Source organism: Staurois parvus, unplaced genomic scaffold (assembly GCF_062004578.1).
Source record: "Staurois parvus isolate SC_StPar_1 unplaced genomic scaffold, SC_StPar_1.0 ptg000090l, whole genome shotgun sequence".
NCBI lineage: Eukaryota > Metazoa > Chordata > Amphibia > Anura > Ranidae > Staurois > Staurois parvus.
This window is the reverse complement of record NW_028317886.1, coordinates 25,921,340-25,944,771: the sequence shown is the minus strand read 5'-3', so window position 1 is coordinate 25,944,771 and position 23,432 is coordinate 25,921,340. Positions and strand designations below refer to the sequence as shown.

Below are 23,432 nucleotides of genomic sequence, written 5' to 3'. Positions count from 1 at the left end.
CAGAACAGAGCTCCACCACCAACTAGCCTTCCTAGAACAGAGCTCCTCTCTCCTCCAACCCCCCAGTACAGAGTTCCCCCCATCCCTTTTGTCTTCTCTACCCTTGTATTTCTTTCCTACCCTTACATATTCTTAGCAAACCTTTGCTTAAAAACAGGGATTCTTAGTTTGCATATATAGAAATATATGTTCAAGCTGGCCAACTGTGTCAAAGTGATCTGCCCAGTCCCTCCTCCCCCTTGCAGAATGTTACTCTTCTAGGATAATAGCTGACTGGTTGTCAAACAAATGGCATAGTGGGCAGGGCACTCCCCTGGGGAGATTGTACCAAATTTTATTTGGCAGCCATAATAAATAAAAACAAATTAAAAAAAATGAAAAATCAACACAAGGGACATAATTTACAGTCAGTAAGATGTGCCCCTTGTGTTGATGCCTCTTCATTTTGTTGTAATTCACCTGTTCGAATCACCACCACCCCTCCCCCACCTGCTTCTGTAATCTTCCTGTTCGGAACTCCCGTCTCCTCCCACACCCATGTACAGAGCTCCTCCCACCCCCTACCCCTACAACAGTACAGAGCCCACCTCCTCCCAACCCCCAGTACAGAGCCCCCCCCCCAGCCCTCACAACAGTACAGAGCTCCCCTTCAAACCCCCCAGTACAGAGCTCCTCCCACCTCTAGCCCCCCAAAACAGATTTGCCCTCTATTTCCACCTATCCATTACAGAGCTCCCCTTCGCCCCATAGCTCCCTAGAATAAAGCTCCCTCCTCCCATCCCCAAGTACAAAGCTCCTCCCACCCCAGTACAGAGTTCCCCTCCATCTAATAGAGAACAGAGCAGAGCTCTCTCATTTTACTACCTCCAGTACAGAGGTCCTCCCACCCCCAGTACAGAGCTACCCTTCAACCCCTAGCCCCCCCAGAACAGAGCTCCCCCACCCACTAGCAACCTCAATACAGAGTTCACCTATAGGGGGCTGTACTCCTCTTCTCTTCTTAAACCCTGGTACAGAGCTCCCCCACCCCTAGCCCCCCAGAACAGATTTCCACACTACTCTCACCCCAAGAACGGAGGCCCATCATCCCCTAGACCCTCCCAGAGCAAAGCTTCCTTCTCCTCCCACCCAGTACTGAGTTCCCCCTCCCTCCCACCCCCAGTACAGAACTACCACCCGTCCCCCCTACCCCACCCCAGAACAGAGCGCCCTCCTACTCCCACCCCCAGTACTAAGCTCCCTCCCCCTCTCAGCCCCGCAGAACAGGTTATGAGAACTATGGTTCCCTGTTTCTAAGCAAAGGTTTGCTAAGAATATTTAAGTGTAGGGAATAAATGCAAGGATAGAGCAGACAAATGAGTGCATGGACAGAGCAGAGAAACTGAGATAGTGAAATGACAGAGCAGACAAACTGACGAAGTGGAAAAACTGTGCAGACAGGCTGAATGGTCGCAAAGACTGGGAGGACAACCTGAAAGAGTGCAGGGACTAAGCACACAAAATGAAGGAAAGCAAGGAGCAGACAAAACAAATGAACATGAGGACTAAGCAAACAAACTAAATGAGTGCAAGGACTGGGCAGACGCACTGAATGAGTGCAAGGACTGGTAGACAAACTGAATGAGCGCAAGAACTGAGCAGACAAATTGAATGAGCGTAAGGACTGAGCAGAAAAACTGAATAAGCATAAGGCCTGAGAAGGACTGAGTAAGGATAGAGCAGACAAACTAAATGAGAGTAAGGACTGATCAGGCACAATTAATAAGTACAAGGACTGAGCAGCCACACTAAATAAGTGCAAGAACTGAGCAGGTGCAATGAATAAGCGCAAGGATTGAGTGCATAAACTGAATGAGCACAAGAACTGAGCAAACAAACTGAATGAGCACAAAGACTGAGCAGACAAACTGAATGAGCACAAGCTCTGAGCAGACAAATTAAACGAGAGTAAAGATAGAGCAGACAAACTGAATGAGTGCAAGGATAGAGCAGACAAACTGAATGAGCACAAGGACTGAGCAGACAAACTGAAAGAGAGTAAGGATAGAACTGACAAACTGAATGAGAGTAAGGATAGAGCAGACAAACTGAATGAGAGTCAGGATAGAACTGACAAACTGAATGAGAGTAAGGATAGAGCAGACAAACTGAATGAGAGTAAGGATAGAGCTGACAAACTGAATGAGAGTAAGGATAGAGCAGACAAACTGAATGAGAGTCAGGATAGAACTGACAAACTGAATGAGAGTAAGGATAGAGCAGACAAACTGAATGAGAGTAAGGATAGAGCTGACAAACTGAATGAGCGCAAGAACAGAGCAGGCAAACTAAATGAGCATGATGACTAAGCAAACTGAGTCAAAGTATAGAGCAGACAACTGAATGAGAGTAAGGAGAGAGCTGATACACTGAATAAGAGTAAGGAGAAACCTAATACACTGAATGAGAGTACGGAGAGAGCTGACACACTTAATGAGAGTAAGGATAGAGCTGATACACTGCATGTGAGTAAGAATAGAGCTGATACACTGAATGAGAGTAAGGATAGAGCTGATACACTGAATGAGAGTAAGGAGAGAGCTAACAAACTGAATGTGAGTAAGGATAGAGCTGATACACTGAATGAGAGTACGGAGAGAGCTGATACACTGAATGAGAGTAAGGATAGAGCTGATACACTGAATAAGAGTAAGGAGAGAGCTGATACACGGAATGAGAGTAAGGATATAGCTGATACACTGAATGAAAGTGAGTATAGAGCTGATACACTGAATGAGAGTGAGGATAGAGCTGATACACTGAATGAGAGTGAGGATAGAGCTGATACACTGAATGAGAGTGAGGATAGAGCTGATACACTGAATGAGAGTAAGGAGAGAGCTGATACACTGAATGAGAGTAAGGATAGAGCTGATACACTGAATGAGAGCAAGTATAGAGCTGATACACTGAATGAGAGTAAGGAGAGAGCTGATACACTGAATGAGAGTAAGGATAGAGCTGATACACTGCATGTGAGTAAGAATAGAGCTGATACACTGAATGAGAGTAAGGAGAGAGCTGGTACACTGAATGAGAGTACGAAGAGAGCTGGTACACTGAATGAGAGTAAGGATAGAGCTGATACACTGAATGAGAGTAAGCAGAGAGCTAACAAACTGAATGTGAGTAAGGATAGAGCTGATACACTGAATGAGAGTACGGAGAGAGCTGGTACACTGAATGAGAGTAAGGATAGAGCTGATACACTGAATGAGAGTAAGGAGAAAGCTGACACACTGAATGAGAGTAAGGATAAAACTAACACACTGAATGAGAGTAAGGAGAGAGCTGACAAACTGAATGAGAGTAAGGATAGAGCTGATACACTGAATGAAAGTGAGGATAGAGCTGACAAACTGAATGAGAGTACGGAGAGAGCTGGTACACTGAATGAGAGTAAGGAGAGAGCTGACACATTGAATGAGAGTAAGGATAGAGCTGATACACTGAATGAGAGTAAGGATAGAGCTGACACACTGAATGAGAGTAAGGAGAGAGCTGATACACTGAATGAGCACAAGCACAGACCTGATGCACTGAATAAGCGCAGGGATTGAGGGGACCAACTGAATGAGTATATGAGTTACACTGAACGAGTGTTATATGAATGCACAGTTGCACTCCATCACCCCATATATTGTAACGTGTCCCCTACAGGATGCCCCATAGTAAATATGTGTAGAATATTGCCCTCCATGTACTGGAACATGTTCCCTATAGAACACCCCCTGGTATACATTGCCCCCATGTACTGAACTGTGCCCCCCCCCCACAGAACACCCCCTGGTATACATGTAAAAGGTTGCCCCTCATGTACTGGACTGTATCCCCCACAGAACACCTCCTGCTATACATGTAGAAGGTTGCCCTCCATGTACTGAACTGTGCCCCCCACTAAACACCCCCTGGTATACATGTAGAAGGTTGCCCCCCATTTACTGGACTGTGCCCCCCACATAACACCCCCTGGTATACATGTAGAAGGTTGCCCCCATGTACTGAACTGTGCCCCCCACAGAACACCCCCTGGTATAAATGCAGAAGGTTGCCCCCCATGTACTGGACTGTGCCCCCTACAGAACACCACCTGGTATACACGTAGAAGGTTGCCCCCCATGTACTGGACTGTTCCCCCCCACAGAAAACCCCCTGGTATACATGCATAAGGTTGCCCCCCATGTACTGGACTCTGCCCCCCACAGAGCACCCCCAGGTATACATGTAAAAGGTTGCCCCTTATGTACTAAACTGTGCCCCCCACAGAACACCCCCTGGTATACATGTAGAAGGTCCCCCGCATGTACTGGACTGTGCCCCCCACAGAACACCCCCTGGTATACATGAAGAAGGTTCTCCCCCTGTACTGGACTGTGCCCCCCACAGAACACCCCCTGGTATACATATAGAAGGTCCCCCCCATGTACTGGACTGTGTCCCCCACAGAACACCCCCTGGTATACATGTAGAAGGTTGCCCCCCATGTACTGGACTGTGCCCCTCACAGAACACCCCCTGGTATACAAGTAAAAGTTTGCCCCCCATGTACTGGACTGTGCCCCCCACAGAACACCCCCTGGTATACATGTAGAAGGTTCCCCCCATTAACTGGACTGTGCCCCCCCACAGAACACCTCCTGGTATACATGTAGAAGGTTCCCCCCCCCCCATGTACTGGACTGTGCCCCCCACAGAACACCCCCTGGTATACATGTAGAAGGTTCCCCCCATTAACTGGACTGTGCCCCCCCCCCCACAGAACACCTCCTGGTATACATGTAGAAGGTTCCCCCCCCCATGTACTGGACTGTGCCCCCCACAGAACACCCCCTGGTATACATGTAGAAAGTTCCCCCCCATGTACTGGATTGTGCCCCCCACAGAACACCCCCGGGTATACATGTAGAAGGCCCTCCCCTCCCCCTGGTACTGGACTCTGCCCCCCACAGAACACCCCTGGGTATACATGTAAAAGGTTGCCCCCCATGTACTGGACTGTGTCCTCCACAGAACACCCCCTGGTATACATGTAGAAGGTTGCCCCCCATGTACTGGACTGTGCCCCCCACAGAACACCCCCCTGGTATACATATAGAAGGTTTCCCCACCCCCCATGTACTGGACTGTGCCCTCCACAGAACACCCCCTGGTATACATGTAGAAGGTTGCCCCCCATGTACTGGACTGTGCCCCCCACAGAACACCCCCTGGTATACAAGTAAAAGGTTGCCCCCTATGTGAGCTGAGCTCTCTCCCCCGCCCCCGCTCCCCCGTATACAGCCCCAGCCCGGTGTACGGGGCAGTGACGTCAGGGGGCGCGGGGTGGCAGCACCTCCTTGCGCTCTAGTTAAAAAGAAGCAAAAAGAGGAGCGAAACATGAGAGGCCAGCGGAGATGCGAGGAGAGCAGCACGAGCAGCCATCCCAGTGAGCAGCATCCACAGGCAGCCGGGGAGGACATACCGCATTCCAGCGCCTTGCCAAAGCCTTGTGAGCCCGTCCGAGCCCCGAGCAGATGAGCCCGGCTCACCTGAGGCCCCTCAGCCCGGCTTAGTGTGTCCGCGCTCGTCGTCTCCACCTGGGACTTGTTGCTGGGAGGAAGATGCTGATGGTACAGTGGATGCTGGTGTGGGGCACGGCTCTCCTGCTGCTCCTCGAGTGTGAAGCCAAGTATGGGGAGAAGAGTGACTCCACAGCCAGGAGGAGGAGGTGTCTGAATGGGAGCCCCCCAAAACGGCTGAAGAAGAGGCATAGGAAGCTGCAGAGCCTGGACCTGGGGGGTGCTGGGGAGGGGTGTAGGGGGCTGTACCCCCGCCTCTCCTGCTGCTCCAAACCTGAAAGCACAGGCTTGTTCATGGACCCCAAGGTAGGTCCTCCTGAAGGGTGAACTTACCTACAGTACATGTCTCCAACATGGGCCAGAGTGCAGTCAGTGCAGGTGTTTTCTTGCTGATTATTCATCCAGTGTACCCTTCTGAAGACACTCTGTTATGTTTTATTCTCATCCGACCACATAACGCATTTATGCAGAAAAGGGCGGACTTTAACCCCAGTCGCTGCACATGCGCGTCCATGGCTGAGCATGCACTGACCGAGCTGTCGCCGACAGCTCTTGGCTTCCAATGGTCCCCCGATCATGTGAGCACTGTGATAGCCAATCACCCCAGGGTGTTAAAGCCTACTTAAAGGGCTGCCATGAAGGGGTTAAATATTTACTACAAGACTGTAGAACAACTATCATGAAAGCAGCTGTAGCTACTAATGCAAACCTTGCCTATATGCCGTCATTTTAAGGGCTCGTTTACATGGGCATCTAAAATGACAGGTATAGGTGCATACGGTATATAATGGTGTATGGATCTAAATACAGCACTGTAGGAACCATTTGGGCCATACACACAGCTGCGTCTGCAACTTAAAATGCGTGCCGCAGTTAGTAGCATGCAAAATTATAATAGGACAGAGTTGCATCCGGGACCATGCATATGTGCAGATTTTAGACTCGTATTTAGTCATTTAGACTCGTATTTAGTCATTTAGACTCGTATTTAGTCATTTAGACTTGTATTTAGTCATTTAGACTCGTATTTAGTAATTATGAATGTTTTCTGCAGAATGTTCTGATATCTCTGCCAGCAAGAACCAGTGTTTGTGGCGAAAATATGCATATGCTCGTGTGAACGGGTCCTAATGCTGAACTAGGAAGGGAAAAAACCTGCCTTGTAGTAGGGCTACCCCCACACTGCCAGAATTAACTGCTCATTTAGTTCTCTGGAGGGTAGGAAAAGCAGTTTTACTTACCTGATCCTCCACTCCTTTAGGCTACCTCCAGGGTAGTCACCACAAGCTCTTCTTCTCTATGCTCTGGTGGTCGCAGGTCCTCTGATGTTATCAAGTACAATAATTGTCCAATAACTCTGCACTGGATGTGAGGATGCCAAGGTAGCGCTCACTGTTGAAGTGTAGGGGAGAAGAGGAGAGCACAGTCTATCGGAGGAGCGAAGGGTCAAGTAAGTGAAACTGCAGTTCCCAGGCAAGTACACCTAAACAAGCTTTTAAGCCGCTGGTGCCCAACCTGTGGCCCAAGGGCTGCACGCAGCTCATTGGTAAATTGATGTGCGACCCTCAGACTTCCAGGGTGTAGGATCAGTCACCACAACCTCTTCTTCTCTATGCTCTGGTGGTCGCAGGTCCTCTGATGTTATCAAGTACAATAGTTGGCCAATAGCTCTGCACTGGATATGAGTATGCCAAGGTACCGCGCACTGTTAAAGTGTAAGGGAGAAGAGGAGAGCGCAAGCTGCCGGAGGAGCGAAGGGTCAGGTAAGTGAAAGTGTAGTTCCCAGGCCGATACACCTAAACAAGTTTTTAAGCCCCTGGTGCACAACCTGTGGCCCAAGGGTTGCATGCAGCCCATTAGTGTATAATGTGCGACCCTCGGACCTCTGCAGTCTGTATTGGGAACATTGATTAGGGTAATCCCTACTAGCCTCATGTAACATCTTCCCAGTTTCAGATTGTATTCTGCAGCATATCATGAGCCAAAAATGTAGCATGCCCACACTCTCTGAACCTCATTCCCTCTATTAGGTCTGCCACCTCTGGCAGTCCTCTCAAGCATTGCAAACATTGATCACTATGTGCAGCCCCATGATGTTGTCAGGGGGCCCCCTTTAGCTCATAAGTCAAAAATCACTGTTTTAAGCCGTGCAGTATGGGGGGCAGTGGGCTGGAAGAGAGTCATTTTCTCTTCGCCAAAGGTGGGTTTTTTTGACCACCTGTGTCCCATTGAGGAGACTTTCTTTCATTTTCTGTCTTTGACGCACAGCAGGAAACAGAAAGTTGTCCCCAGAACAAGTGTCCTCATTGAAAGAAAGCCTGTTATGGTTGTTCTGGTGACAGTTCAACATTTGTGAGTCTTCCTTTCTTTCAGTATGTCAGTAGTTCCGGGGACACACATAGCAACAAATGCAAAATACAAAAAAATCACTAATGTTTTGGAGACTATGGGGTATATTTACTATAACTAAAGCGTACATATTCTAGTGCAGCTGTGCATGGTAGCCAATCAGCTTCTAACTTCCGCTTGTTCAGTTAAACTTTGACAAAAAAAGCTGAAAGCTGATTGGTTTCTATGCAGAGCTGCACCAAATTTTGCACTATCCAGTTTAAGGAAATCAACCCCTGTGTGTGCATGCAGTCATTATTAGGACATTATTCTGCACCAGATATTGCACTCTCCAAATTTAGATCAACACCACTGTGGTCCACTTTCTCAAGGTGTCAACAAAATGTCAGTGGTTTCATTTTTTTTCCGCACAAGTTATGGCGTTCCTACAACTAAGATCTTAGTAAAGATTTGAGATCTGTAACCTCAGGTGTGCTGACCTTTTCTGCTACTTAGGATTCTTACAGTATCTCCCTTGGCTGTGCGCCCTTTTCTAGGTGTGAAAGGTGAAGATGCAGGATGGATTATTGTTCAGTAATAAATACCTGACAAGGAGCCTAACCCTTCTCTGTCTCTTTTTAAAACTGAAAAAAAAAGGTTTTGCCTTTAGATACACCTTAGCAAAATAGTGCCGAGGTCGGGAGAGATAACGGCCAATCAAATTTAGATTTTATCATTGATAACTGTGGTTTATTGCACTTGGGAAACATTTGCTTCTCCGCTATTCACGAGGTGATGATTTTTTTTTTTTCTTTAAATTAGATTAGTTAGCCAGAGCACTGAACACTAAACATCCCAGTATAACTTTGTCTTTTCAAAGCATACCAGGGCAGCTAATCTGTAGCAACCACAAGGACCACAGGTTGTGTCCCTTTAATAGAGGTAAGATGGACCAGGGATACATTGTATCTGCTCCGCGGCTCTCAGAAGTCCAGATCTCTGTGCTAACAGCTCTTGACACTAAGAGGCTCCAGAACATCACATGTGAGGGGAAACAGGCAAGCGCTGCGGGAATTTGATTACCATCCAATGCCTCATGCTAGCGTGCTTCAAAAGTGCTTTCAAACTGAAAGAGTCCATTGATGTTAAGATAACTTTTCAAGAATGTCTGTGTACCGTTTATTTTCATATTGCTATTTTATAGACAGGATGTGAGCTCTAAAAACATTTGTTACTGAACTCCTGTATTAACTTCATGTAAGTGAAGGTATAAGGCTTTTAGAATTCAAGTGTCCTATTCTAATATAAATAAAGTTAATGGGATTGTAGCGCTATATTTTCATGGAGCTGTTTCATGTGCTGAACTGTAAAGCTCACATGCTTTGATGTCAAATAATAGGAATTTTGTCTTTATAAAATGTATGTATTTTTTATGGTTAGTTTTTGGGGTTTTGCAACACATTCTCTGTGTTTTATAAGTACCATATTGTATAGAACAATGCCCTAATAATGACTGCATGCACACACATGGGGTGATTTCCTTAAACTGGAGAGTGCAAAATTTGGTGCAGCTCTGCATAGAAACCAATCAGCTTCCAGGTTTTATTGTCAAAGCTTAACTGAACAAGCTGAAGTTAGAAGCTGATTGGCTACCATGCACAGCTGCACCAGATTCTGAGTGCTCCAGTTTTAGGAAATCTACCCCAAAGAGTGACACGTTGATCTAGGCTCTCTTACCTTTATTCTAAGGAAAGCACACAAAAATGTGAAAAAAAAATGACAGCAACCAATCAGAAATCAGCTTTTGATGGCATGCGGTATCTGATATCAAATAAACTTGGTTGCTTATCCTAGTTCTTTGTGTTATTAGATAAGATTGTAGATCTATGTCTTTTAAGTGCCTGACATGTGGGGTAGGAATTTGGAATTTGTGTGGCAATCAATTTGCACATTAGTGGATGATGTTGATGTGAACAAAGGTGCAGTTGTCACATTTACAATGGAATATGTCATCAGGCAATGTCTGAGCTGTTCGTTTTATGGCTCCGTGCAATTATTTTGTGGGCAAGTTATGATGTAGAGTTGTAAAGTTTGCAGGAATACGCACACGTAGGGTCTTGTGCCATGAAACACCTGGGAGTCTTCTCCGCCCCTCCCTCCTGCCTACCCCCCTTCCTGGCCAGTATGATGTCAATGCAAAGCACAGGAAGCAGGAAAGGGTTAACAGTGCGTCGTCGGAATGTGTACGTTTGTATACACTTGTCTATAATGTTTGTGTTACCATTTGTGTACCTTTTAATGGTGTTTATGAAAGAGGCGATGCATGTGTGTGCTTATTTACGGTAAGTGTACGGTACATGATGTTGTAGTTAAATATATACTGTATATATACACAGTTTGCCCCGCTGTTAATAAATAAAGACATGTATATAGGTCCGCACATTTCAGTTTATCTAGAAAGTGCGTTTTTGTATGTGATATAAGCTGTTTATCTGGAATACGTCATAGGCATGTGTTTTTCTATAAGTGTGTATATGTTTGCCTAGCTAGCCATAAATAGGAGTGGGAGAAATAATGATGTGTTTATAAGCAGTTTGACTTTATAAAGTGTGCTACAACAGTTCCATTTACAAACAAGGTTAATGTTGCATCTGCTTTTCGCCCCAGTGTTTTCTTGTTTACATAAGGAGCTATGGCATAGTACAGATATACACGTACTGGTAAGAAGTATACAACTGTGCTCTGTCTTGCATGTTTGTGTGATGTATAGGATTACTCTTTGAGTTTTGCTGTTGCTTTGGTGATTACAGATGTTGAGCTTGTCAGATATATCTTGTCTATACCATGGACAGAGACATCCTTGCAAACAAGCCTCACATTACAGACCACACAGAAAAGGTCTCAGCTTAAGCCAGGTTTTAAAGCAGAAAGAAGATGCTTGCAAAGATGTTTATCTTGACACCTTCGTGGCTTCCTTCAGCGCCTGCAGAGTTTGCAACATTTTGGCTGTCAGGGGCTTGAACTGCAAAGTTAAAAGCTTCTTAGCTATTATACTTGTCTGTTAGGTATCAAAAATGAAAAGGGGATTGTTAACAAGTATTCCGTTGGCTGCTAATTTTAATTTTTAAAAAGGTTTACTGAGTCCTGTGTATTTAACGATGCAGATGGTACAGGTCTTAGTAAAAAAGGCTATATAATTAATAACCAATCTGTTTATATTTTTTATAATGAGACTCGGGGGTTGACTGTGCACTTGGCAAGTGCAGTTGCGATCATTTTACTTAGTGAATGTAATGTGGTAAAGCTCCAGTTTGTAAATAATACCCAATCAGGTGCAAGGAAAAAAAAGTTTTTACTTGCACATGATAGTATGATGGAAATCAGTAGAGCTTTACCACATTTACTAAGCACTGGGGAAAAGAAGTGCAAAAGCACTTTCAGAGTTCACAGTCTATTTGGCTTTAGTAAATTAACCTCACTGTCTGTATTGCCCAAACACACCATTCAGATTCAAACTTGCAATCAGCAATGGCATTTGGAGAGCAAAAGTTTGAGTCTAGTTGATTGGTGACTTTGAGAAACAAAGATAGTTATTTTTTTAGTGAAGCTGATAAAATAGGACCAGTCTTTTGATTTTATTAAGTGCAAAGAAATATATTTTAGCTTTCAAATAACTACCTAAGGTTTAACTGAAGATGCGATTTATAAATATCTGAACATTTTTATCAGGACTCCTCTGAAGAAGTCAAATTTGATAGCACATTTAATGGAACATTGCAAGTGAATAAAAATAGTTTATAAAATAGAAAAGTGCTACATGTAAGCTTTAACCCTTTGCCACTGAGCCCTGACATCCCTTAAAGAGGGTTTTTTTCTACCCCTGCGGCTGGGAAGGACCAGCCAATCACATGATCACTGTGATCAGCTCTCAAAGTGGGACTGACCCCCCCCCCCGATCATTAGTAGAAATCTAGAGCTGTCTTTGACAGCTCAATCACTGATTTGGGAGCATGCAGTGAGAGCACTCTCAGCACAGAAAACCGCTCATAGATGTGTTAAAGCCCGCCCTCTTTGCTATTGCACATGTAAGTTAAGTGGGTGGCGAGGGATTAAAATACATAATGTTTGTGTTCTTTTACATCCAATTGTTTACGATGGTGACAAAGTCCCTTTAAAGACTGTAAAGAAGGCTGTACTCAGGCTGATATCTTATTGATTTTGTCAACAAATTCACTTTGTTTCTTACCAGTTGTGACTTCTGTGACCATTGCATGTAACCACAGCTGGCTATAAACAGTTGCGAATATAGATAAGATTAACATAAAAGGGCGAAATTAATATCAATAGTTGTAGACAATTTCAGGAAAATCTTAAGCTAGCCATACATGGTTTGCAGGCAGAATGAAAGAAATCAATGGATTCCTCCAAAAATGTCCACAACATTTTGCCAACTACCAACATCAGCAACCATCAGAAAACTCGAACAGTGACTGGATCTGTTAGGATGCAGTCACTGTTTGGCCAAAATTCTCCACCTGTCCCCTCCAATTTATTATCCAAGTTTGTTGAGCAGGGTGGTGCCCAGAGGGCAACCCACAACCTGAAGTTCCTGCTGAATTGGCAACAATATGAGCCATTTATGGCTAGCATTAGTCATGTGGCCTAAGTGAATGAAAATCTTCCTTTGGGTGGCATTAGACCCTTCACAAAAAAGGAGGGCGCATTCTGTAAATGGCTGGAATGGTGAAATGTCAGCAACCACTGTAATGCTATTCCTAACACAACTCCAGTCAGATATATATGCATAACTTGAAAGGCTTGTGCACTTTTCTCCATGGAAAATGGTATAATTGTCAATTGTCAATGTAGAACAGCCTTTTTCAGCCAGGGTGTCTTGACATAATGCCTAAATATTTGCCAACAAATTGTATACAAGCCAGCGGGTGGATTAAGCCTATCTTTTATTTGCTCGAAGCCACAGATTTACACTGTGCATCATTACAACCTTCTGGCCGCCGGCATCCGAACAGCCAATGATGTCACCGGTTGACAAGGAGGACTTCAGGTGCCTTCACACCATCCTTGTTTGCCCCTCCCCTCCCGATCATTACTGGGGCCACATTAGCTGAGTGTGAGAGAGAAACTGAGGGATAAACACTAGAATACCAGTCAGTACCAGTGTGCCAAGGTGTGTTTACTTTTAGTTTTTTACATTTTTGAATGGGGTGCAGCAGGTTTATTCATAATTTAAAGGGTGCCTTGCCTTAAAAAAAAACAGGTTGAGAAACACCGTTGTAAAGAAATCTCAGCATGCAATAACAGGGGCTACTGGTGCTCAACAGGAATGGTTAGTGTTCTTTAGTTAAACCTCTTGATGGTCCAGATGTCACAAGCCATATTCTGTGTGATGTTAGCAGTCCCAGCAGACTGAGCTGTAACTCCAGTGACACTCTGTGTTCCTCCCTGGCATCTACAAAAAGGGCTTGTTCACTTGTGAGGTTGAAAGCGATAAACCAAGGCAGCTGGGCCAGCTGAATTTGAACCCATGTATGGGCACTGTGGTTGTAAGAAGTCAACTTCCTCACAACCACCCTGTTGCATTCTCCCCACCTGATCAGCCCTGTAGGCTATAGCCAGCAGTGATGATCAGTGTATTCTGATGGTGGGGAAGTCTCCCCGATGTCAGAATACAATGACACTGTTGCAAGGATTCCCTCATCCACCTTGAATGTGTGGATGGGGAAATTGGGTCAGTTTTTTTTTTCGTTCAGCCCACTGGTTGAATGAAAAAAATTTACTCTTCTATGGGCTGCCTAATCAAATTTAGTTGTATACAAAAATGTAATCAGAAAAGCTAATTAATAAATAGCTCGTATAGCACACCGCATAAGCTACACTCATTAAATTGGCATTTGGGGCCATAATCAGCCTAGATGGTCTAAAGGGTTTAAACTGCATAAAATTAACCACAAATATCATCAGCGCACAGACAATAGTAATAATAGTGATTTACAAAAGTAGAAGAGTCTCTTTTTAGAAGGCAGTAAACAGTTGTCAGGTGTGTACTAAAGAAACATTCTGTCTGTGGAACCGCTGCTTGCTGATGTTCCTCTTGAGATAAAAAGGTGTTTTATAGGGAAAAAAAAGGAGAGGGTGCAGCTCAGTGCAGTGTATTAAACCTATACGGTAATAAAATATCTAAAAAAAAGGCTGCCCACATGTCTAACAAAGAAAAACAAGCATGTAGGTATCATCAGGTACAAAAGAACTACATAGCTTCTCCCTTTCAGCCTGGCATCAGCTCTGTCAGCTAGCAACGAATCACCACAGCTGGAAGGTCCCTCTCTACAGACTGAAATCCAACTCGACTAACTCAGAGAAGCCCCGTGATGTCATCCGAGCATGGTGGGGATGACTACGCATTTCAGGGATCTGCCCCCCCTTTCCTTTAAGGCTGGAGAAGGGGGGTGGATCCCTAGAATGCATAGCTTGATGCTTCTTCTTTATATCACTTTGCAGTTCATCGATTTAACATTTTAGTCAGTCTATACATGAATCAGTTTGTTTGGGAATCCTCCCTTCTCAGCTTTTGTATTTTGACACCAGGGTGACTTCCCCACCTTCAGAATACATTGATCAGGGGCAAAAATCCAGCAAGGCGATTGTAAAGAAACTGGTCGTAGATTGACATCTGTACAATTACCCTGCCCATACATGGATTGAAATTCGGCCTGTCCCTGCTGAACCATTTGAATTGCGATCAATATATGGCCGCATGGTACACATATCTAGAAGACATAGGCAGTTTGTAAATATTTTAAAGTGGTTGTAAAGGCTGAAGATTTTTAAAAAACCTTCTGTGTGCAGTATCCCCTCCAGCCCCCCTAATACTCACCTTAGTTCCCTCTTGATCCAGTGATGTGCACTGAATCTTGGCTATCCCGGGACTCCTTCTTTTCATTGGCTGAGACAGCAGCGGGAGCCATTGGCCAATGGAGCCTATGGACACACAAAGCAGTGTGCTGCTTGCTGTGGGGGCACCCTACAGCAGGGAGAAGCCAGGAGAGCCTGCGGGGGACCTTAGAAGAGGAAGATCTCTAGTGCAAAACCACTACACAGAGCAAGTAAGTATAGACATGTTTGTTATTTAAAAATATATATATATATATTTATATATATACCTTTAGAATAATTTTAAACACATTTTCACAAAGCAAGGCTGTATCAATAATATGGTGATCTCTAAAGAAGTGCTACTATGAAACAGTGTTTCAGCTTGGTGCAGCTGCAATTTGATCTAATTTTCAGTGTGATTATGTAGTGCAACTTGCTTATGTTTTGATGCATTTGCGGTGCATTTTTGATGCATTTTTGATACTACTGCGTTTTTTGGTATGGAAGACTGGAGACTAGATGCTGGTTGTTATGGAGTCAACACTCATCCAGATTCCTGGCTAACAGCAGAATGTAAACTAAGCAGCCTACCAGGCCCTTTGGCTCATGTATGGATTTTAGGAGGGACCCCATGCAAAAAAAATGTTGCGGAGTCTCCCCTAAAATCCATACCATGCCCTTGATGATGGATGTACAGCAGGTGCCGGATCCCTAACAACCAATGATCTATCCTTGCTGTCAGCCAGGAATCCCTGGCTGGCAGCAGGGATAAGTTACTGGTTATAAGGACCCCAGCAGGCACTGGCTCCTTAACAGCCTGCAAAAGCACATTAAAATGCATGTACATGTGTTTTTGATGCATTTCCATTCAAAACTGTGGGGCCAAAATCGCCCTGCAACTGCACAGTACCCTTTTCCAAAAATGTGCCATTCTGTGCTGCATTGATGTAAATGGGCACCATAGAGAAAATGTCCATTCCAATGTCATGCCATTCTGTGAGACATTGTGAGGATTCAGAGTCAATCTCCTGCGGGAATCACTGACATGTACATTAAGCACTGGGCAGGAACCCTGTACAAATCAATAAAAGGCTGACAGGCTCTGTAGTTGTTGGCAGGAAAATGGACATCCAAGGTGGTACATGCAATCAGAGTCATGAGTGGCCATGGAAGCAGACAGTTAAGTAATCCAAAGCGCACTTACAATCGTACAGGTGCTATCACAAGTGACATAAATAGGATAAAATCCCATTTTGACTTTTCACTTAACCCTGGCTGTTTGTACAATCTAAGGTGGCCATAGATGGATAGAATTTCAATCAAAAAGTCCTAAGAAAACTCTTAGGAAAATTTGTGTGATAATTATCAGAACATTCATGTCCTTTGGAATGAATGTACTTTATTGGGCAAAAGCCACATACACTGTTAGAAATTTGTTCATTCAAAAAAAATTTTCCATTCTGCTCCTTGGAATTTTCTCATCAGTGATTTCCTCGTCATTGATTAGAAAAACAAATATTTTTAGAACATTCTTTACCTAAGAATTTTCATTTGAAAGTCTACGCAGCTATTGCCACCTTAAGGCTGAAATTTCTTGCCAAGTCATTATATACAACTGCAATCCAATCAAAACACTCATTTGTTAATTAAAAAAAAAGCTTGTGAGAGCCTTGCGGTTTCACATCATTATAAAGTGTTATACCAGCACAGATATAAAATACAATAATACATGCCTTGTAAATCTATCATAGTCTTTCAATGTATTGAGCTCCACAAGATCTTTACATTTTCTGTATTTCCCATGTACTGTGTTGAGTCAGCAGTGGTACCAATTTGTAAAGGTAATATCTCATGTGGGTTTAGCACAGTCTATAATATAAATGGGGGATAATGTGCTTAGTAAGTCAGGGCAGCATTTTATTTTCAGTCTCACACGGGTGTCAAGAAATATTATTTATCATTTCCAGTATGAAAAATTTTCAAATACCTGTGTTGGAAAAGTATCTGTTATCAGTCTATCCAAAACTTAAGGCTACCCATAGATACAAACTTGAACATGTGATTAATCAGGCAACTGTATATCTATAAATAAGACATCCTTTGTATCTGACAGAGGCGCTGGATGTATGCTTGCTTGTTTTTGGAAAATTTGATGAAATTTTACAGTTAGGATTTTAGATTTAGTGTTCAGCTCTTGTTTCCTATGTCTCTCTTCTGTGATCGTTTATATTACATACACCATCCAGTTATCAAGAAAAGGAGGGATAAACCCTAATATTGGGTAATGGTCATCGAATATCAAGAAGTACCTTAAATGCAAAACATTTAATGTTCACTATTTGTCTATATTTGAGCATTAACTAGTTCGAGATGCGGTTGATTTTAAAACTGTCCTTTAAATGATGGCATGCCCTTGGCAGGTTTGAGGTCTTTTTGAAATAGAGAGCTGTTTAAAGCTTTGTTTAGACAATGAAGAACAGACTATTCAAGGGTGAATGTGTTAAATGTACCCTTTGTATTGTGCACTTATCCGTATTGGTCTTAAGGCATCATATAATTAGGAATCAGCGCACGTGAAGTAAACCATCAGGTGTCCCTTTTATTTTTTCCTTATTCTGGTTTTAGTTTAATTAAGCATTCCTTAGTGGCAAGCGTGTTGTTGTCAAGGCCTGAGAGAGTCTTGGAAAACTTGTGTTACAGCCTTTCTGGCCCAAGCACTGTAAAGAAAAATGGCCATTGCTGAATCGAATTTTTATGCTTAGTTCACGGTAGATTTCATTCTATTCTCATGTAAACAGCTTCTACGAATCAACATATGTGTCTGGGTGGTATCTTTCACTTTGTTTTGTAACAAAAAGCCATATTGCATCATTTAATTTGCTCAAGTCATGCAAATAGAACAAAATCAATAGGACAAAAAGGGGTCGACTTCTCCTCCTCCCCACTAAACTGCTGCCCACACACAGAGTCTTGTTGCTTATGGCAAAAGAATAACAACACCATTGTGTATGTTAGTTGGTTCACTAATGGGTGAAACTGGAGAACATCATTCTCCTTCAGTCCTCACACTCTGTCCAAATGTTCTTGGCTTTTCAGGGAGAATTTGGGCTAGGCCCCTTTTCTCAACTCAAATGAGTGAGAACTGTCTTGCTGCAGGTTTTAATGTCAGTTTGCCCATTATTCTCCTCATGACCAGGGGCAGTTTATGATTCTAGACATGGATAGAGCCTCATGTTTATAGTGTTCCAGGACCACTGAGGTTACACAGTGACTAAAATGTACTGCAAACAGATGGTTCCAAGCATCTCCTGATTGTTTGAGGTCTTTATTTTCATTGTTTCAGCATCTCAGTCCAGAATTATGGCATGTTCTTGCATAAATCAATATTATTTATTTTACACTAGCTGATAGTATATGCAATTGATACACATGCCAAGAAGATAATTGAACCCATTTAAAACAGAACTAAGAATTAGCTGTTTTGGCTCACTTTGCAAATTTGTTCAAATGCTAGAGATGTCTGAAATCTTATGTTGGTTGCACTTATGGTCCCAATCAAGGGAGAAAATGTCAGGTGCGAATTTTGTCCACTTTGTACAATATGTGTTGCAGAAATTATATCAATATAACGGAGACCTCAGTTTCAGAATATTCTGCTTTGGAAATTTCATTCAATTTATCTTTTTGTTGGAGAAAAAAAGAAAACATGGCCTAAGGTTCCATCAATCAATATCATTGATACCTAAAGGAAGTTAAAGAGCTGTTTGTTGTCAAAGCAAAGCCAAAATCACCATAACCTTTCTCTTCTGCTAATAGTAGAGGTGTAGGACAAGTAAATAGATCTTTTATGGGTGTGATTGCTAACATTCAAAGTAGAGTTTCCTAAAGACATGAGTGAGTGGTTGGATATGTATTCACAATCCTGCAATCTCACAGGGTCCCATGTGCCAGTTTCTTCCATAAACAAGAGGTCTGTAGTCAGTTTTGGCTCTGGGGGGCAAGCAGTGCTAACTGGATCTGGTTTTCTAACCTACTTGATTGCTTTCTTCCATATTTAGGGCTGTCATGCCTGTTCCACTGATACTGGATTATTGTCCCGTTCTGGCCCTTGACTGACAGTTTCTGTGGGCATCCTAGAAACCCTCTTACTAGTCTTAAAAAAGTATACCCGTTATCAGTGTTTACATATCTCATAACACAATAGGAGCGTCCCCTTTTTTGCTTGGTGTAAACTGTGCGGATAGTCTGTATAATGTCATGGAGGTAGTTGACTCAGACACAAGTTTCCAAGGTGTTAGAGGCTGTTTTAGCTATTCTGAAATTGTGAGATAAAACTGGAAATCCGTTCGATTTCATTTCAAAAGTTCATTTTTTAACAGCAATATCCTGTTCACCCATAAAAAACTCAAAGTTTTTCATTAAGTTACAAATGCATCCTGATCATTCATGCAGGAATGTGTTCTTTTAAAACATATTGTGCAAATATATCTGCACATCCACTGTGGAGCCCATGGCAGTTGACCTTTCCACACATTCTGATAATATGCTGCATAGTGATTTTCTCTGTATTATTAGCAAAGTAAAATAGGGATTTAGACAGAAGTTTCCAACCCATCTCATCAAGGGTCTGATATTCAGATCTGATGAGCTTTATACTTTTTAGCACTCCTACACATGTCAAATTGTTGCATGATTACACTAGAATAATTTGTTTTGTGTTAAATCTGACTCTGTGTTAGTGTCTTTATGTAAGACATGTAAATTCATGAGGTAGAAGAGATGTGTTGCACATGTGCTTAAAACCTTGATTGTCAGACCCATGCTGCTCTTCCAGTCAAGGTCCATTACTGTATAGCATGGAGAATTCACAGCCAAGGCTGTCAAGAGATGTTGTGTGATTATGGTTCTCAAGTGTGTTCTTTTACAATCACTTGTTTGCTTTAGCTCTTTATAGACAAAAGCTTTTGTCAGTCTCATCTGACTAAACAAACAATGTCTCCTAGGGTCTTTTGTAACTCCAGCCAGGCTATTATAACTTATTTACACACTAACTTAAAATTGAAATTGAACTCTTTAGCAATTGAATTCAGGGACACACTTTGGGGATAATTACCTCCAGTGTGTGCGTAAACAACAAATTAGAGCCATTTCAGACAAGACTTCTGTGTTTGATATAATTCTTTATTAGTCTGGGGGTTGAAGCAGGCCATATATGATGTGATTTTTTTCCTGTAACCACAGCTCAATTTCCCCATCAACACAGTCAGTGTTCCTTGGGGAATCGATCCTGCGGAGCGATTGTGTTCTCCCGGTAGAGGAGCGGGGGGGACAAGGGGGAGGCATTCCTGTCGGGGAAACACAGTGATTATTGCTAGCGGTTATAGCCACTGGCAATAATTGCATGAGAAACCTGACAGGCTGGTTATACCCAGGTCGTACAACAATTGAAATGGGTACAATCAGCCTGGCCATAGATGGTTGAAATCTTGGCCGGTCCCTGCTTAACTGACCGAGATTCAAACCATCTATGGCCAGCTTTACAGAATGCCTTGCCTGTGATCTGTGTATTTCAGTGAGAACTGTAATTTTCATCGCCGGACATTCAGTGCTGACTATACTGTATGGGGGTAGGTGGAAAGAAAGTATTAAACAATAAAGTACCGGATACACATTGCACACACTTCATTAGTGTTTATTTTTACAGGACAAATAGGCAAAAATTGCTTTGCTGTTGGCCAGAAGTAGCTTTAGAGGCTAAGGCTAAGTTTACCTTTGGAAAATTTTACATCTGTATTTTGACATGTACATGTTCTAGCTACCCCCCCCCCCATTCCCACCATCCCTTTCCCATGACAGTTGGCAGGGGGATCCTCCCCCACTGTCACTGTCACATTTTAAAATTGACGTGGGTATACGTGGCTCTGCCCACACAGTCTTGTAATTAATTCACAGGTATCTGTGAATGAATAATCTGCCACCGTGGCACATGGCAATTAGGTCTCAATGGGCTGCAAGGGCACTGTTGAGTGCCCTCATAGTCCACTGACACTTCTTACACTTTGGGTTGGGGGCCCATGGAACCCAGCTCACTTTGGAGAGTAGGGGAGACCCCTGTCTCAGCTCCCCATATCCCTCTTATGTGTAAGTCACCCTGTGCCTCTTAGGGGTACAGGGTGATCTGTCCTAATATTGTATAGACATGTCTAAGAGATAGGTGGGGTGGGGGTTGTGAATTGTTTGGTGTTATGTGGTTGCATCCCATTGTTCTATTGTTTGTCTTGCTTGGGAGCAAGCTATTATGGGATTTATGTGTTTATGTGTATTAGCTTAGTGGGGGGGTGTCTCCAGCAGCCCTCCCTCCTGATGGGACTGTCTGCTGGTGTGAAGTTTGAATACCTGTGTGTCTCTTGTTACTAAATGTAGATTGCCCCGCCCTGTGTCATTATGCAGGGAGGGGGGATTTGTCCCCTGAGTGTATATATCTTGTATCTGTGTTAAAATAAACTAGTCTACTTTCTGGATTACTTCAAGATTGGTGCTGTCTAGTTTTGTGTGGTCAGCTGTGGTGTCTGTGGTCGGTGTTTGGACGGGGAAGCGGTATTCCAGCGGAAGTACCCAAGCACAGTCTGGGTCGGTTACAACTTCCTTCAGCTTTCAGACAAAAAGCATGTACAGAGGTATGGGCAAGAAAGCTGGAAGAAATGTCTGCAGGAGCCTGACAATGCACCCGCAATCCACTGATCTTGGGTACAATGCTTTGCAGGTTCCTGTAGAACAAAAAAATAAATAAACGTTTATTTTCTGCAAAAATATGTGTATTTAATATTTTTTCCTTAAAGGCAAACATGGCCTTAAAAAAAACTAATTTTAGTGCTTATCTGGTTCCAGCCTCTTGTATACTGTAACTATGGTGTAATGTACATCGCATCCACCATTGTAGATGTATGGAAAACTTGAATAAAAACCTTTGAACAAGAAAAAATGAATTATTGAACTACATCATCTTAAATCTTACATGAGATTATAGATATGTTTATATTTTAAGTATACTTTTATCAGTAATATATTGTTCCTCCTGAATTCAGAGTAATTAGTAAAATGTAATTTCTATATTAAAATTAAGCTGTTTTGGCTCATACTGGGCAAAGTAACAGGTTCAGTGTAATATGGGAACCCTAAGAATTATGTACAATTCTTGTGCTCCCCCACCACCTCAATCTACAGTCCACTCAACATTTCTACTGCCCCTGCAACCCTGCTACGGTGGTTTGGCATAGCCACTTAGGCATCAGGCAGTGCTTTGTGGGTAGGCAACAGGAAAGTCTTGTATTCTCTCTTGGTAGTAGTGGGTATTCTCCCAGGCTATGGCAGTAGTTTGGGGCAAAGGTCCATAGGAAAAAAGGAGAAAACACCTCCTAGTGTACCTGCCATAGAGTGAACCTATTAATTTGCCTTGTATGAGAAAACCACAGGTTTGTTTACTCGATTACTAACTTTTGTGAATTCTGATAACTAAGTACATAAATAACTTTAACTTTGCAGCCTTTTGGGATAGGAAATAGTTCTATATGTTTGCATGCAGTTTACATCTGTGCAGGCTTTCAGTAAATTTTCCCTTTCATACTTGTGTGAGTTGTGGGCATTACTGGCAAAAACATACAGTGTACATGACTTCAGTAACAGAAATACACAGATTTTCACAAGCTTGGATGGCAAAGCCCCATAGAGTTGAAGAGGTCAGATTTTTAAACTTCTGCTCAAGTGCTTCTTCAGCTTACAATAAAATGGTATCAACTGTGAATCAATTAACATGACATACAGTTTACTGCCCATTTTACATTACATTTTCTATTAAAGGAGCCATATAGTCAGACTACAAATTACCAAATGCATAATATTAATTTTTAAACACTTATATGCTGTTTTTCAAGTGGCAGCACTACTCCTCAATAAAGGTAATGAAAGGAAATAAGGGTACATTTCTAATGGTTGAAAAAGGAAGGATTACTTGAATAGAATTGTTATCCAGAACCCACAAAAGCAAAATGATGACTAAAGCTGACCATAGATGAACCAAAACTCGGGTCAGGTCAGCAACTATAGCATTCAGCAGTGATCATTGTATTCTGACAGCGGGGAAACCTACTGCTCTCAGAATAAAATAGCTCAGCGGGAGGGGTTCCCTTAATCAACACCGATTATGTTGATGGGGAAATCGCGTGATTTTCTTTCCTTCAACTCATGGTTGAAGGAAAAAAAATTCCATAATCTATGGGCATCCTTAGGCAGACTGCATTTTTCTGCCAAAAGGCCAAAAAAAGTAATATTGTCTTCCAAATATTGCATCCAAGTACAACAAATATCTGAGTCTGAAAAATAGTAAATATTGCTTGGGAATAGTATACAGCCGTTTATACAGCTAGTAGGTAGAACTGTAGGTTTACAGAGGTCAGTTGCCTGATGCCAAATTTACATATACACATACAGGTACACCCCCCTTCCCCTCGCCCCCAACACACACACACTAGGATTGATTTACTAAAGTGCAGTTGTATTAATTTTTCCCAGAGCTTAGAGAATGTGGTGAAGATCTGCTGATTTCCATCATCCAGT

The 23,432-nt window shown here is 42.9% G+C and overlaps 1 protein-coding gene and 1 long non-coding RNA gene across 2 annotated transcripts in view; one reads left to right on the top strand and one right to left on the bottom strand.

Moving 5' to 3' along the window:
* LOC149468318 (uncharacterized) overlaps nucleotides 1–7,035 on the bottom strand; it is a 137,702-nt gene extending 130,667 nt beyond the window's left edge. The window contains exon 1 of the long non-coding RNA XR_016311766.1: nucleotides 6,839–7,035. This is a non-coding gene — a long non-coding RNA (uncharacterized LOC149468318). The remainder of the gene's footprint in view (nucleotides 1–6,838) is intronic.
* The window catches only part of HHIP (hedgehog interacting protein), a 133,142-nt gene continuing 115,106 nt past the window's right edge, over nucleotides 5,397–23,432 (top strand). The window contains exon 1 of the mRNA XM_089670497.1: nucleotides 5,397–5,903. Within this exon, the coding sequence (XP_089526623.1) occupies nucleotides 5,640–5,903 (264 nt within the window). The 5' untranslated portion in view covers nucleotides 5,397–5,639. The remainder of the gene's footprint in view (nucleotides 5,904–23,432) is intronic.